The sequence below is a fragment of the Anomaloglossus baeobatrachus genome, chromosome 4 (assembly GCF_048569485.1).
Source record: "Anomaloglossus baeobatrachus isolate aAnoBae1 chromosome 4, aAnoBae1.hap1, whole genome shotgun sequence".
In the NCBI taxonomy this organism is placed as follows: domain Eukaryota; kingdom Metazoa; phylum Chordata; class Amphibia; order Anura; family Aromobatidae; genus Anomaloglossus; species Anomaloglossus baeobatrachus.
Window position 1 is genome coordinate 659388205 of NC_134356.1, and position 17343 is coordinate 659405547.

At 46.2% G+C, this 17343-nt stretch overlaps 1 protein-coding gene across 1 annotated transcript in view; it reads left to right on the forward strand.

The window, feature by feature from the left end:
• Positions 1-5313: 5313 nt before the first annotated feature.
• C4H19orf38 (chromosome 4 C19orf38 homolog) overlaps positions 5314-17343 on the forward strand; it is a 69410-nt gene continuing 57380 nt past the window's right edge. The window contains exons 1-2 of the mRNA XM_075343116.1: positions 5314-5351; positions 16711-16746. Of these exons, the coding sequence (XP_075199231.1) occupies positions 5330-5351; positions 16711-16746 (58 nt within the window). The 5' untranslated portion in view covers positions 5314-5329. The remainder of the gene's footprint in view (positions 5352-16710; positions 16747-17343) is intronic.

Genomic DNA, 17343 nt, shown 5'->3' on the forward strand with positions numbered 1-17343 from the left:
TCCGCCATGCTGCGCACTCCCAAACGTGCTCCATCCGCCATGCTGCGCACTCCCAAACGTGGTCCATCCGCCATGCTGCGCACTCCCCATTGTGCTCCATCCCCCATGCTGTGCACTCCCAAACGTGCTCCATCCGCCATGCTGCGCACTCCCCATCGTGCTCCATCTCCCATGCTGTGCACTCCCAAACGTGCTCCATCCGCCATGCTGCGCACTCCCAAACGTGCTCCATCCGCCATGCTGCGCACTCCCAAACGTGCTCCATCCGCCATACTCCGCACTCCCCATCGTGGTCCATCCCCCATGCAGCGCACTCCCCATCGTGCTCCATCCCCTATGCTGCGCACCCCCCATCGTGCTCCATCTCCCATGCTGCGCACTCCCAAACGTGCTCCCTCCGCCATGCTGCGCACTCCCAAACGTGGTCCATCCGCCATGCTGCGCACTCCCAAACGTGCTCCATCCGCCATACTCCGCACTCCCCATCGTGCTGCATCCCCCATGCTGCGCACTCCCAAACGTGCTCCATCCGCCATGCTGCACACTCCCAAACGTGCTCCATCCGCCATGCTGCGCACTCCCAAACGTGCTCCATCCGCCATGCTGCGCACTCCCAAACGTGCTCCATCCGCCATGCTGCGCACTCCCAAACGTGCTCCATCCGCCATGCTGCGCCAGCATCAGCCTCTCTACCCGCAGCATCAGCCTCTCTGCCCCCAGCATCAGCCTCTCTGTCCCCAGCATCAGCCTCTCTGTTCCCAGCATCAGCCTCTCTCCTCCCAGCATCAGCCTCTCTGTCCCCAGCATCAGCCTCTCTGTCCCCAGCATCAGCCTCTCTGTCCCCAGCATCAGCCTCTCTGTCCCCAGCATCAGCCTCTCTCATCCCAGCATCAGCCTCTCTCATCCCAGCATCAGCCTCTCTGTCCCCAGCATCAGCCTCTCTGTCCCCAGCATCAGCCTCTCTGTCCCCAGCATCAGACTCTCTGTCCCCAGCATCAGACTCTCTGTCCCCAGCATCAGCCTCTTTGTCCCCAGCATCAGCCTCTCTCATCCCAGCATCAGCCTCTCTCATCCCAGCATCAGCCTCTCTGTCCCCAGCATCAGCCTCCCCATCCCAGCCTTCCCCAGGATTAGCCTCCTCCAGCACGCCATGCTCCTCTGCCGACACTCACACACCCGATCGCATACACTCACACACACCCGATCGCATACACTCACACACACCAGATCGCATACACTCACACACACCCGATCGCATACACTCACACACACCCGATCGCATACACTCACACACACACGATCGCACACACACATTGACGATATTGCACATACGCGCTCATACTCACAACATCCGGAGATACCACATGCTTCTGGCCATGTGATCCTCCGGCAGGTCCTGGAAGGTCACAACAGCACAGTATCGAGGCCGAGAAGCAAGCGATATCGCCGGATGCTGTGAGTGTGTGGATGCGATGTGATGTATGTGTGAGGTGTGTGTGAGAGTGAGTGTGAGCCGGTGTACACTGGTAACTATGATACACATCGGGTAACCAAGGGACCTTAGTTACCCGATGTGTATAATGGTTACCAGCGTTCACGGCCTCCGTCAAGATCCCAGCATCGCAAGGTTATGTCTGGCGCTGCTGGGATCCTGACGGAGCCAGTGTAGAAGCAAGCGATATCCCAGGATGTTGTGAGTGTGTGGATGTGATGTGTGAGGTGTGTGTGAGAGTGAGTGTGATCTGATGTGTGTGTGTGTGAGTGTACTCACCTGGGAATCGGAGCTCCGTGTCAGTTGGGCCAGAGCGAGCGTGCATTGCGTGAGGGGGGCGGGGCCTGCAGAGAGCCGGGGCGAGAGGCCAATCCGTGTGCGGGGCGGGGCCATGGCGAGCCCAGCGGCCAATCAGCTTTGTGTCACCGTAAGGACACAATTTTGGAGCATGACAGACAGACAGACAGACAGACAGAATAAGGCAATTATATATATAGATATACACACACATTTTCATATATATATATATATATATATATATATATATATATATATATATTGGGGAAAATAGGTATTTCATCTCTGCCGATTTTGCAAGTTTTCCCACCTACAAACAATGTAGAGTCTGTAATTTTTATCGTAGGTAACTTCAATTCTTCAATTGTGACAGACAGAATAAAAAAAGATTAGAAAATCTCATTGTATGATTTTTAAATAATTAATTTGCATTTTATAAGTATTTGATCACCTACTAACCAGCAGGAATTCTGGCTCTCACAGACCTGTTACTTTTCCTCCAACTCTGCACTCATTACTTATATTAATTGCACCTGATTGATCCCGTTACCTTTATAAAAGACACCTGTCCACACAATCAATCACACTTCAACCTCTCCACCATTGCCAAGATCAAAGAGCTGTCTAGCACCAGTGGTAAAATTGTAGACCTGCACAAGGCTGGGATGGGCTACAGGTCAATAGGCAAGCAGCTTGGTAGGAAGGCAACAAATGTTGGCGCAATTAGTAAGAAATGGAAGAAACACAAGATGACTGTCAATCTTACATGGTCTGGGGCTCCATGCAAGATCTCGCCTCGTAGAGTAAAGGGCAATTTACACGCTGCGACATCGCTAATGATATATCGTCGGGGTGACAGTGTTTTTGACGCACATCCGATGCCGTTAGTGACATCGCAACGTGTGACACCTGTGAGCGACCTTAAATGATCGCAAAAGAGTAAAAAATCGTTGGTCTGTGACTTGTCTTTCACTTACCAAAAATCGTTGTCTGGTCAGTAGCGAGGTTGTTTGTCGTTCCTGCGGCAGTACACATCGCTATGTGTGACACCGCAGGAACGAGGCACATCCTCGTACCTGCGGCCGCCCGCGATGAGGAAGGAAAGAGGTGGGCGGGATTTTCGTCCCGCTCATCTCCGCCCCTCCTCTGCTATTGGGCGGCCACTTAGTGACGCCGCAGTGACGTCGCTGTGACGCCGAACGCACCTCCCCCTTGAAGGAGGGATTGTTCGGTGTCTCCAACGATGTCGCACAGCAGGTATGTGCGTGTGACGCTGCCATAGCGATAATGTTCACTACGACAGCAATCACCACATAACGCACCAACGACGGGGGCAGGTGCTATCGCTCGCGACATTGCTAGCAATCGCTAGTGTGCCGACCTGGCAAAACCAGGGTGTCACAGAGGTCTGCATCCATCTTTTTGGTGCAGACCTCACTCTCCCTTGGGGAGTTTCCCACACAGATACACACCAGCCAATCAGGCCCCACTCACCCCCTCCCCAGGTAAACGGGAGGGGGTGAGAGGAGCTTAGGAAGGGCAGAGCAGAGTTTGAGCTGTAGTCAGTCTGCAGGAGGAGAGAAGTCTGGAAGGAGCTCCATTGTGGAGCTAGGTAGAGTGGCAGCAAGGGCCTCAGGAATAGGCCAACCACTTGTGGGGAACCGAAGTGGACCGGGGCAGGGTAGTGGCCCGCCGGTGCCGACTGTCGAGACCCTGTCCAGACCTGTGCACGGAGCAGACACAGACATCAGGCAGGAGAAAAACACCTGAATTACACACACGGGTGTGGGACCCGTCCTCACAGCATCCGTGGGCACCAGTTACCAGCAACTTGGCTAATTCCTGGACTCGTGTCAGTTATTGCCTTATACTGTGAGTACTCCTGCACCACCCGGTCCAATCCATGGACTGCACCCGTCGCTCCCCAATCCATTACACTGGGGTCCCGGGACATCAACACCCTACCCGTGGAGGGAAAATCACCACCTTGCTGCCCATCACCATCCATCACGGGATCCTTTGACCGGCCGGGCCGGTGCTCCATTACCTCACCGCACACCACGGGTAGCGTCACGGATCATAGACTTACAAATTCCCCTGTACATAATCCCCCTTTTTGGTTGTGGAGCCTGGGATCACAGACCGGGTCACGCCACCGTGATACCTACAGAAGGGACCCCCTGGCCCGGATCTGAGTACCCCTTATCCCTGGGCGACACACTAGCGATGTCGCAGCGTGTAAAGCACCCTTAAGGATGATTCTAACATAGGTCAGGAATCAGCCCAGAACTACACAGGAGGACCTGGTTTATGACCTGAAGAGAGCTGAGACCACAGTCTTAAAGATTACATTTAGTAACACACAACATTTTCATGGATTAAAATCCTGCAGTGGACGCAGGTCCCCCTTGTCACATATTTCCATCCCCATTTGAATGTCGCCAATAACCAACTGGATCATCCAGAGAAGGTCATGTGGTCAGATGAGACTAACATAGAACTTTTTGGTATCAATTCCACTTACCGTATTTGGAGGAAGAAGAAGGATGATCACATCCTCAAGAACATCGTTCCAGCTATGAAGCATTTGGGTGGAAACATCATACTTTGGGGGTGCTTTTCTTCAAAGGTGACAGGACGGCTGCACCGTATTGAAGGGAAGGTGGATGGGGTCATGTATTGCGAGATTTTGGCCAACAACTTCCTTCCCTCAGTAAGAGCATTGAAGATGGGTTGTGGCTGGGTCTTTCAGGATGACAATAACTCGAAACACACAGCCAGGACAACTAAGGAGTGGCTCCATAAGAAACCTTTTAAGGTCTTGGAGTGGCCTAGCCAGTCTCTAGACCTGAACCCAATAGAAAATCTTTGGCGGAGCTGAAACTCAATGTTGCCAAGAGAGAGCCCCGAAACCTGAAAGATCTGGAGAAGATGTGTATGGAGGAGTCGCCAAAATCCCTGCTGCAGTGTGTGCAAACCTGGTCAAGATCTACACGAAACGTCCGACCTCTGTAACTGCAAACAAAGGTTTCTACCAAATATTAAGTTATTTTTTTCTATTGGATCAAAGACTTATTTCATTCAATAAAATGAAAATTAATTATTTAAAAACCATACAATGTCATTTTCTGGATTTTTTTTTACTCTGTCACAGGTGAAGTTACCTATGATAGAGATTACAGACCTCTCCATTCTTTGTAGGAGGGAAAACTTGCAAAATCAGCAGCGTACAAAAACTTATTTTCCCCACTGTATATAAAAAAACAAAATGGAAATAAAAGAACAATAGAAAAAAGGCATTGATATAAAGGCGGAAACCCATATAGAGTGTGAGAAGTGCTTTCTTGTACACTTAGATGCCCTGGTGCTGCCATCGACCGCCCACAGTTTCTGTAGTATGCGACTCCTGCCTGTGTCAGACGTATCTACACGATTCTGTTGATTTCGTAGTTTCCTGATGACTTTGTGGTCACCTATAGTTCCCTATTTCTGGGTGTGGTGACAAAGATTACAAGAGTCACGTCTCGGCGACAGCAGAGTATGGAGCTGCTGATATCTCTAGGTAAGGTTATTCACATGGAACAGGTTATATTAACGATGTCCTGTAAGGGGGTCAGAAGGACCAGTTTAAATTAGTTGTGTCCAGTAAGGAGGTCGGATGGACCAGTTTATATTAGCTGTGTCCAGTAAGGAGGTCGGATGGACCAGTTTATATTAGCTGTGTCCAGCAAGGAGGTCGGATGGACCAGTTTATATTAGCTGTGTCCAGTAAGGAGGTCGGATGGACCAGTTTATATTAGCAGTGTCCAGTAAGGAGGTTGGATAGACCAGTTTATATTAGCTGTGTCCAGTAAGGAGGTCGGATGGACCAGTTTATATTAGCAGTGTCCAGTAAGGAGGTTGGATAGACCAGTTTATATTAGCTGTGTCCAGTAAGGAGGTCGGATGGACCAGTTTATATTAGCTGTGTCCAGTAAGGAGGTCGGATGGACCAGTTTATATTAGCTGTGTCCAGTAAGGAGGTCGGATGGACCAGTTTATATTAGCTGTGTCCAGTAAGGAGGTCGGATGGACCAGTTTATATTAGCTCTGTCCAGTAAGGAGGTCGGATGGACCAGTTTATATTAGCTGTGTCCAGTAAGGAAGTCGGATGGACCAGTTTATATTAGCTGTGTCCAGTAAGGAGGTCGGATGGACCAGTTTATATTAGCTCTGTCCAGTAAGGAGGTCGGATGGACCAGTTTATATTAGCTGTGTCCAGTAAGGAAGTCGGATGGACCAGTTTATATTAGCTGTGTCCAGTAAGGAAGTCGGATGGACCAGTTTATATTAGCTGTGTCCAGTAAGGAAGTCGGAGGGAACTGTTTATATTAACTGTCTCCAGTGAGAAGATCGTAGAGACCAGTTTATATTATCTGGGTCAGTATGAAAGTTGGAGTGACCGGTTTATATACAGTAATCAATAAGGAGGTCAAAGGGACCAATTTATAGTAGTGATGTCCAGTAAGGAGACCGGATGGACCAGTTTATATTAGCGATACCCAGTATGGAGGTCGTAAGGAACTGTTTATATTAACCGTGTCCAGTATAAAGGTTGTAGAGTCCAGTTTCTATTAGCTGGGTCCATTATGAAAGTCAGAGTGACCAGTTTATATTAGTTGTAATCAATAAGGAGCTTAGATGGAGCAGTTGATATTAATTGGTGTCCAGTAAGGAGGTCAGAGGGACCAGTTTATATTAGTAATGCCCAGTAAGGATGTTGGAGGAACCAGTTTATATTAGCGATGCCCAGGAGGAGGACAGTGGGACAATTTATATTAGCTGTGACCAGTATGGAGGTCAGGGAGACCAGTTTATATTAGCTGTGTTCAGTATGGAGGTCGGATGGACCAGTTTATATTAGCGATGCCCAGGAGGAGGACAGTGGGACAATTTATATTAGCTGTGACCAGTATGGAGGTCAGGGAGACCAGTTTATATTAGCTGTGACCAGAATGGAGGTCGGAGGGTCCAGTTTATATTAGCTGTGTTCAGTATGGAGGTCGGATGGACCAGTTTATATTAGCTGTGTTCAGTATGGAGGTCGGAGAGACCAGTTTATATTAGCTGTGTTCAGTATGGAGGTCGGAGAGACCAGTTTATATTAGCTGTGTTCAGTATGGAGGTCAGAGAGACCAGTTTATATTAGCTGTGTCTAGTATGGAGGTCGGAGAGACCAGTTTATATTAGCTGTGTTCAGTATGGAGGTCGGAGTGACCAGTTTATATTAGCTGTGTTCAGTATGGAGGTCGGAGTGACCAGTTTATATTAGCTGTGTTCAGTATGGAGGTCGGAGTGACCAGTTTATATTAGCTGTGTTCAGTATGGAGGTCGGAGAGACCAGTTTATATTAGCTGTGTTCAGTATGGAGGTCGGAGAGACCAGTTTATATTAGCTGTGTTCAGTATGGAGGTCGGAGAGACCAGTTTATATTAGCTGTGTTCAGTATGGAGGTCGGAGTGACCAGTTTATATTAGCTGTGTTCAGTATGGAGGTCGGAGTGACCAGTTTATATTAGCTGTGTTCAGTATGGAGGTCGGAGAGACCAGTTTATATTAGCTGTGTTCAGTATGGAGGTCGGAGAGACCAGTTTATATTAGCTGTGTTCAGTATGGAGGTCGGAGGGTCCAGTTTATATTAGCTGTGTTCAGTATGGAGGTCGGAGAGACCAGTTTATATTAGCTGTGTTCAGTATGGAGGTCGGAGAGACCAGTTTATATTAGCTGTGACCTGTATGGAGGTTGGATGGACCAGTTTATATTAGCTGTGTCTAGTATGGAGGTCGGAGAGACCAGTTTATAATAGCTGTGTTCAGTATGGAGGTTGGAGAGACCAGTTTATATTAGCTGTGTTCAGTATGGAGGTCGGAGAGACCAGTTTATATTAGCTGTGTCTAGTATGGAGGTCGGAGAGACCAGTTTATATTAGCTGTGTCTAGTATGGAGGTCGGAGAGACCAGTTTATATTAGCTGTGACCTGTATGGAGGTTGGATGGACCAGTTTATATTAGCTGTGTCTTGTATGGAGGTCGGAGAGACCAGTTTATATTAGCTGTGTTCAGTATGGAGGTCGGAGAGACCAGTTTATATTAGCTGTGTCTAGTATGGAGGTTGGATGGACCAGTTTATATTAGCTGTGTCTAGTATGGAGGTCGGAGAGACCAGTTTATATTAGCTGTGTCTAGTATGGAGGTCGGAGGGACCAGTTTATATTAGCTGTGTCTAGTATGGAGGTCGGAGAGACCAGTTTATATTAGCTGTGTCTAGTATGGAGGTCGGAGGGACCAGTTTATATTAGCTGTGTTCAGTATGGAGGTCGGAGAGACCAGTTTATATTAGCTGTGACCTGTATGGAGGTCGGAGGGACCAGTTTATATTAGCTGTGTTCAGTATGGAGGTCGGAGAGACCAGTTTATATTAGCTGTATTCAGTATGGAGGTCGGAGAGACCAGTTTATATTAGCTGTGTTCAGTATGGAGGTCGGAGAGACCAGTTTATATTAGCTGTGTTCAGTATGGAGGTCGGAGAGACCAGTTTATATTAGCTGTGTTCAGTATGGAGGTTGGAGGGACCAGTTTATATTAGCTGTGTTCAGTATGGAGGTCGGAGAGACCAGTTTATATTAGCTGTGTTCAGTATGGAGGTCGGAGAGACCAGTTTATATTAGCTGTGTTCAGTATGGAGGTCGGAGAGACCAGTTTATATTAGCTGTGACCTGTATGGAGGTCGGATAGACCAGTTTATATTAGCTGTGTCTAGTATGGAGGTCGGAGAGACCAGTTTATATTAGCTGTGTTCAGTATGGAGGTCGGATGGACCAGTTTATATTAGCTGTGTTCAGTATGGAGGTCGGAGAGACCAGTTTATATTAGCTGTGTTCAGTATGGAGGTCGGAGAGACCAGTTTATATTAGCTGTGTCTAGTATGGAGGTCGGAGAGACCAGTTTATATTAGCTGTGTTCAGTATGGAGGTCGGAGAGACCAGTTTATATTAGCTGTGTTCAGTATGGAGGTCGCAGGGTCCAGTTTATATTAGCTGTGTTCAGTATGGAGGTCGGAGGGACCAGTTTATATTAGCTGTGTTCAGTATGGAGGTCGGAGGGTCCAGTTTATATTAGCTGTGTCTAGTATGGAGGTCGGAGGGACCAGTTTATATTAGCTGTGTTCAGTATGGAGGTCGGAGAGACCAGTTTATATTAGCTGTGTTCAGTATGGAGGTCGGATGGACCAGTTTATATTAGCTGTGTCTAGTATGGAGGTCGGAGAGACCAGTTTATATTAGCTGTGTCTAGTATGGAGGTCGGAGATACCAGTTTATATTAGCTGTGTTCAGTATGGAGGTCGGAGAGACCAGTTTATATTAGCTGTGTCTAGTATGGAGGTTGGATGGACCAGTTTATATTAGCTGTGTCTAGTATGGAGGTCGGAGAGACCAGTTTATATTAGCTGTGTCTAGTATGGAGGTCGGAGGGACCAGTTTATATTAGCTGTGTCTAGTATGGAGGTCGGAGAGACCAGTTTATATTAGCTGTGTCTAGTATGGAGGTCGGAGGGACCAGTTTATATTAGCTGTGTCTAGTATGGAGGTCGGAGGGACCAGTTTATATTAGCTGTGTTCAGTATGGAGGTCGGAGAGACCAGTTTATATTAGCTGTGTTCAGTATGGAGGTCGGAGAGACCAGTTTATATTAGCTGTGTTCAGTATGGAGGTCGGAGAGACCAGTTTATATTAGCTGTGTCTAGTATGGAGGTCGGAGAGACCAGTTTATATTAGCTGTGTTCAGTATGGAGGTCGGAGAGACCAGTTTATATTAGCTGTGTCTAGTATGGAGGTTGGATGGACCAGTTTATATTAGCTGTGTCTAGTATGGAGGTCGGAGAGACCAGTTTATATTAGCTGTGTCTAGTATGGAGGTCGGAGGGACCAGTTTATATTAGCTGTGTTCAGTATGGAGGTCGGAGGGACCAGTTTATATTAGCTGTGTTCAGTATGGAGGTCGGAGAGACCAGTTTATATTAGCTGTGTCTAGTATGGAGGTCGGAGAGACCAGTTTATATTAGCTGTATTCAGTATGGAGGTCGGAGAGACCAGTTTATATTAGCTGTGTTCAGTATGGAGGTCGGAGAGACCAGTTTATATTAGCTGTATTCAGTATGGAGGTCGGAGAGACCAGTTTATATTAGCTGTGTTCAGTATGGAGGTCGGAGAGACCAGTTTATATTAGCTGTGTCTAGTATGGAGGTCGGAGAGACCAGTTTATATTAGCTGTATTCAGTATGGAGGTCGGAGAGACCAGTTTATATTAGCTGTGTTCAGTATGGAGGTCGGAGGGACCAGTTTATATTAGCTGTGTTCAGTATGGAGGTCGGAGAGACCAGTTTATATTAGCTGTGTCTAGTATGGAGGTCGGAGAGACCAGTTTATATTAGCTGTATTCAGTATGGAGGTCGGAGAGACCAGTTTATATTAGCTGTGTTCAGTATGGAGGTCGGAGAGACCAGTTTATATTAGCTGTGTTCAGTATGGAGGTCGGAGAGACCAGTTTATATTAGCTGTGTTCAGTATGGAGGTCGGAGAGACCAGTTTATATTAGCTGTATTCAGTATGGAGGTCGGATGGACCAGTTTATATTAGCTGTGTCTAGTATGGAGGTCGGAGAGACCAGTTTATATTAGCTGTGTTCAGTATGGAGGTCGGAGAGACCAGTTTATATTAGCTGTGTTCAGTATGGAGGTCGGAGGGTCCAGTTTATATTAGCTGTGTTCAGTATGGAGGTCGGAGAGACCAGTTTATATTAGCTGTGTTCAGTATGGAGGTCGGAGAGACCAGTTTATATTAGCTGTGTTCAGTATGGAGGTCGGAGAGACCAGTTTATATTAGCTGTGTCTAGTATGGAGGTCGGAGAGACCAGTTTATATTAGCTGTGTTCAGTATGGAGGTCGGAGAGACCAGTTTATATTAGCTGTGTTCAGTATGGAGGTCGGAGGGTCCAGTTTATATTAGCTGTGTTCAGTATGGAGGTCGGAGAGACCAGTTTATATTAGCTGTGTTCAGTATGGAGGTCGGAGAGACCAGTTTATATTAGCTGTGACCTGTATGGAGGTTGGATGGACCAGTTTATATTAGCTGTGTCTAGTATGGAGGTCGGAGAGACCAGTTTATATTAGCTGTGTTCAGTATGGAGGTCGGAGAGACCAGTTTATATTAGCTGTGTTCAGTATAGAGGTCGGAGAGACCAGTTTATATTAGCTGTGTCTAGTATGGAGGTCGGAGAGACCAGTTTATATTAGCTGTGTTCAGTATGGAGGTCGGAGGGACCAGTTTATATTAGCTGTGTTCAGTATGGAGGTCGGAAAGACCAGTTTATATTAGCTGTGTTCAGTATGGAGGTCGGAGGGACCAGTTTATATTAGCTGTGTCTAGTATGGAGGTCGGAGAGACCAGTTTATATTAGCTGTGTTCAGTATGGAGGTCGGAGGGTCCAGTTTATATTAGCTGTGTTCAGTATGGAGGTCGGAGAGACCAGTTTATATTAGCTGTGTTCAGTATGGAGGTCGGAGAGACCAGTTTATATTAGCTGTGACCTGTATGGAGGTTGGATGGACCAGTTTATATTAGCTGTGTCTAGTATGGAGGTCGGAGAGACCAGTTTATATTAGCTGTGTCTAGTATGGAGGTCGGAGAGACCAGTTTATATTAGCTGTGACCTGTATGGAGGTTGGATGGACCAGTTTATATTAGCTGTGTCTTGTATGGAGGTCGGAGAGACCAGTTTATATTAGCTGTGTTCAGTATGGAGGTCGGAGAGACCAGTTTATATTAGCTGTGTTCAGTATGGAGGTTGGATGGACCAGTTTATATTAGCTGTGTCTAGTATGGAGGTCGGAGAGACCAGTTTATATTAGCTGTGTCTAGTATGGAGGTCGGAGAGACCAGTTTATATTAGCTGTGTCTAGTATGCAGGTCGGAGAGACCAGTTTATATTAGCTGTGTCTAGTATGGAGGTCAGAGAGACCAGTTTATATTAGCTGTGTCTAGTATGGAGGTCAGAGAGACCAGTTTATATTAGCTGTGTCTAGTATGGAGGTCAGAGAGACCAGTTTATATTAGCTGTGTCTAGTATGGAGGTTGGATGGACCAGTTTATATTAGCTGTGTCTAGTATGGAGGTCGGAGAGACCAGTTTATATTAGCTGTGTCTAGTATGGAGGTCGGAGGGACCAGTTTATATTAGCTGTGTCTAGTATGGAGGTCGGAGAGACCAGTTTATATTAGCTGTGTCTAGTATGGAGGTCGGAGGGACCAGTTTATATTAGCTGTGTTCAGTATGGAGGTCGGAGAGACCAGTTTATATTAGCTGTGTCCAGTATGGAGGTCGGAGAGACCAGTTTATATTAGCTGTGTTCAGTATGGAGGTCGGAGAGACCAGTTTATATTAGCTGTGTCTAGTATGGAGGTCGGAGGGACCAGTTTATATTAGCTGTGTTCAGTATGGAGGTCGGAGGGACCAGTTTATATTAGCTGTGTCTAGTATGGAGGTCGGAGAGACCAGTTTATATTAGCTGTATTCAGTATGGAGGTCGGAGAGACCAGTTTATATTAGCTGTGTTCAGTATGGAGGTCGGAGAGACCAGTTTATATTAGCTGTGTTCAGTATGGAGGTCGGAGAGACCAGTTTATATTAGCTGTGTCCAGTATGGAGGTCGGAGAGACCAGTTTATATTAGCTGTGTTCAGTATGGAGGTCGGAGAGACCAGTTTATATTAGCTGTGACCTGTATGGAGATCGGAGGGACCAGTTTATATTAGCTGTGTTCAGTATGGAGGTCGGATGGACCAGTTTATATTAGCTGTGTCTAGTATGGAGGTCGGAGAGACCAGTTTATATTAGCTGTGTTCAGTATGGAGGTCGGAGAGACCAGTTTATATTAGCTGTGTTCAGTATGGAGGTCGCAGGGTCCAGTTTATATTAGCTGTGTTCAGTATGGAGGTCGGAGAGACCAGTTTATATTAGCTGTGTCTAGTATGGAGGTCGGAGAGACCAGTTTATATTAGCTGTGTTCAGTATAGAGGTCGGAGAGACCAGTTTATATTAGCTGTGTTCAGTATGGAGGTCGGAGGGACCAGTTTATATTAGCTGTGTTCAGTATGGAGGTCGGAGGGTCCAGTTTATATTAGCTGTGTCTAGTATGGAGGTCGGAGGGACCAGTTTATATTAGCTGTGTTCAGTATGGAGGTCGGATGGACCAGTTTATATTAGCTGTGTTCAGTATGGAGGTCGGAGAGACCAGTTTATATTAGCTGTGTTCAGTATAGAGGTCGGAGAGACCAGTTTATATTAGCTGTGTTCAGTATGGAGGTCGGAGAGACCAGTTTATATTAGCTGTGTCTAGTATGGAGGTCGGAGAGACCAGTTTATATTAGCTGTGTTCAGTATAGAGGTCGGAGAGACCAGTTTATATTAGCTGTGTTCAGTATGGAGGTCGGAGAGACCAGTTTATATTAGCTGTGTTCAGTATGGAGGTCGGAGAGACCAGTTTATATTAGCTGTGTTCAGTATGGAGGTCGGAGAGACCAGTTTATATTAGCTGTGTTCAGTATAGAGGTCGGAGAGACCAGTTTATATTAGCTGTGTTCAGTATGGAGGTCGGAGAGACCTGTTTATATTAGCTGTGTTCAGTATGGAGGTCGGAGAGACCAGTTTATATTAGCTGTGTCTAGTATGGAGGTCGGAGAGACCAGTTTATATTAGCTGTGTTCAGTATGGAGGTCGGAGGGTCCAGTTTATATTAGCTGTGTTCAGTATGGAGGTCGGAGGGTCCAGTTTATATTAGCTGTGTCTAGTATGGAGGTCGGAGGGACCAGTTTATATTAGCTGTGTTCAGTATGGAGGTCGGATGGACCAGTTTATATTAGCTGTGTTCAGTATGGAGGTCGGAGAGACCAGTTTATATTAGCTGTGTTCAGTATGGAGGTCGGAGAGACCAGTTTATATTAGCTGTGTCTAGTATGGAGGTCGGAGAGACCAGTTTATATTAGCTGTGTTCAGTATAGAGGTCGGAGAGACCAGTTTATATTAGCTGTGTTCAGTATGGAGGTCGGAGAGACCTGTTTATATTAGCTGTGTTCAGTATGGAGGTCGGAGGGACCAGTTTATATTAGCTGTGTTCAGTATGGAGGTCGGAGAGACCAGTTTATATTAGCTGTGTTCAGTATGGAGGTCGGAGGGACCAGTTTATATTAGCTGTGTTCAGTATAGAGGTCGGAGAGACCAGTTTATATTAGCTGTGTTCAGTATGGAGGTCGGAGAGACCAGTTTATATTAGCTGTGTTTAGTATGGAGGTCGGAGAGACCAGTTTATATTAGCTGTGACCTGTATGGAGGTTGGATGGACCAGTTTATATTAGCTGTGTTCAGTATGGAGGTCGGAGGGACCAGTTTATATTAGCTGTGTCTAGTATGGAGGTCGGAGAGACCTGTTTATATTAGCTGTGTTCAGTATGGAGGTCGGAGAGACCAGTTTATATTAGCTGTGTCTAGTATGGAGGTCGGAGAGACCAGTTTATATTAGCTGTGTTCAGTATGGAGGTCGGAGAGACCAGTTTATATTAGCTGTGTTCAGTATGGAGGTCGGAGAGACCAGTTTATATTAGCTGTGTTCAGTATGGAGGTCGGAGGGACCAGTTTATATTAGCTGTGTTCAGTATGGAGGTCGGAGGGTCCAGTTTCTATTAGCTGTGTTCAGTATGGAGGTCGGAGAGACCAGTTTATATTAGCTGTGTTCAGTATGGAGGTCGGAGGGTCCAGTTTATATTAGCTGTGTTCAGTATGGAGGTCGGAGGGTCCAGTTTCTATTAGCTGTGTTCAGTATGGAGGTCGGAGGGACCAGTTTATATTAGCTGTGTTCAGTATGGAGGTCGGAGGGACCAGTTTATATTAGCTGTGTTCAGTATGGAGGTCGGAGGGACCAGTTTATATTAGCTGTGACCTGTATGGAGGTCGGAGAGACCAGTTTATGTTAGCTGTGTTCAGTATGGAGGTCGGAGGGACCAGTTTATATTAGCTGTGTTCAGTATGGAGGTCGGAGGGACCAGTTTATATTAGCTGTGTTCAGTATGGAGGTCGGAGGGACCAGTTTATATTAGCTGTGTCCAGTATGGAGGTCGGAGGGATCAGTTTATATTAGCTGTGTCCAGTATGGAGGTCGGAGGGACCAGTTTATATTAGCTGTGTTCAGTATGGAGGTCGGAGAGACCAGTTTATATTAGCTGTGTTCAGTATGGAGGTCGGAGGGACCAGTTTATATTAGCTGTGTTCAGTATGGAGGTCGGAGGGACCAGTTTATATTAGCTGTGTTCAGTATGGAGGTCGGAGGGACCAGTTTATATTAGCTGTGTCCAGTATGGAGGTCGGAGGGACCAGTTTATATTAGCTGTGTTCAGTATGGAGGTCGGAGGGACCAGTTTATATTAGCTGTGTTCAGTATGGAGGTCGGAGAGACCAGTTTATATTAGCTGTGTTCAGTATGGAGGTCGGATGGACCAGTTTATATTAGCTGTGTTCAGTATGGAGGTCGGATGGACCAGTTTATATTAGCTGTGTTCAGTATGGAGGTCGGAGGGTCCAGTTTCTATTAGCTGTGTTCAGTATGGAGGTCGGAGAGACCAGTTTATATTAGCTGTGTTCAGTATGGAGGTCGGAGAGACCAGTTTATATTAGCTGTGTTCAGTATGGAGGTCGGAGAGACCAGTTTATATTAGCTGTGTTCAGTATGGAGGTCGGAGGGACCAGTTTATATTAGCTGTGTTCAGTATGGAGGTCGGAGGGACCAGTTTATATTAGCTGTGTTCAGTATGGAGGTCGGAGGGACCAGTTTATATTAGCTGTGTTCAGTATGGAGGTCGGAGAGACCAGTTTATATTAGCTGTGACCTGTATGGAGGTCGGAGAGACCAGTTTATATTAGCTGTGTTCAGTATGGAGGTCGGAGGGACCAGTTTATATTAGCTGTGTCCAGTATGGAGGTCGGAGTGACCAGTTTATATTAGCTGTGTTCAGTATGGAGGTCGGAGGGACCAGTTTATATTAGCTGTGTCCAGTATGGAGGTCGGAGGGTCCAGTTTATATTAGCTGTGTCTAGTATGGAGGTCGGAGAGACCAGTTTATATTAGCTGTGTCTAGTATGGAGGTCGGAGAGACCAGTTTATATTAGCTGTGACCTGTATGGAGGTTGGAGGGACCAGTTTATATTAGCTGTGACCTGTATGGAGGTTGGAGGGACCAGTTTATATTAGCTGTGACCTGTATGGAGGTTGGAGGGACCAGTTTATATTAGCTGTGACCTGTATGGAGGTCGGATGGACCAGTTTATATTAGCTGTGACCAGTATGGAGGTCGGAGAGGAGTTTATATTAGTTGTGAACTATAAGGAGGTTGGATAAAATTAAAAATAAATCAATGGTTCATATTATCTTTCTCGGGTTAGGATGATGGGATGAGTAGTGTTTCTCTTCTGTGACCAGTGTCAGGATTGTGCTGTTGTTTATTCTGCCAGTATGGATGAAGCATATGTACCCCAGCTGGAATTAAATGGAAAAAGGGGGAAACCTGGATGAAATATTCCCTGATATATATTGGATTGTGTAATCTCTGGGCCTCACAAGCTCGCTGGCCGCCGGACAATACCATCACCTTTTGGCCTAGTAGACCGTGTCGTCCACAGGGATAGAGCAACAGTCACAGCTAAAACCACTGCAACCTCATTTGCTGTAACACTTGTGTGTAAAGGCTTGATTGTGAAAAAAGTGATATAATCTGTGGCCGTCTCTAGACCCAAAACCCACATCAGATTATATATATATCTCTCTGTTATTTCACGTTTCAGGTCTGATTGTGATGGAGCTGCTTGTGGTGACATCAGGTAAGAGCAACAGACTCATAATCTGGAACATAATAACCGCCAATATGCACAGTATATATAGAAGATCTCATACCCTCAATCAGTATCAAATGCATTTTTCAGGTTACACTATTCAACAAAAAAAAGGGGAGCATATGATGTATACAACACTCTTGGTGTATCTTATGTGATGTGTATACAGCAGTCTGTGTCTCCTATGTGATGTAAACAGCAGTCTGTGTCTCCTATGTGATGTATACAGCAGTCTGTGTCTCCTATGAGATGTATACAGCAGTCTGTGTCTCCTATGTGATGTATACAGCAGTCTGTGTCTCCTATGTGATGTATACAGCAGTCTGTGTCTCCTATGTGATGTATACAGCAGCCTGTGTCTGCTATATGATGTACATAGCAGCTTCGTGTATCCTATGTGATGTGTATACAGCAGTTCCAGTATGTCCTATGTGATGTATATACCAGCTTCAGTATTTCCTGTGTGAGGTATATACTAGCCTCAGTATAGCATTTTATTTTACATTTTCTATATTAGTGATCATAATCTTGGGCTGAATATTTTTAAAACACTCTCCGAATAGGTCACTGCTTAATTAGGATTAT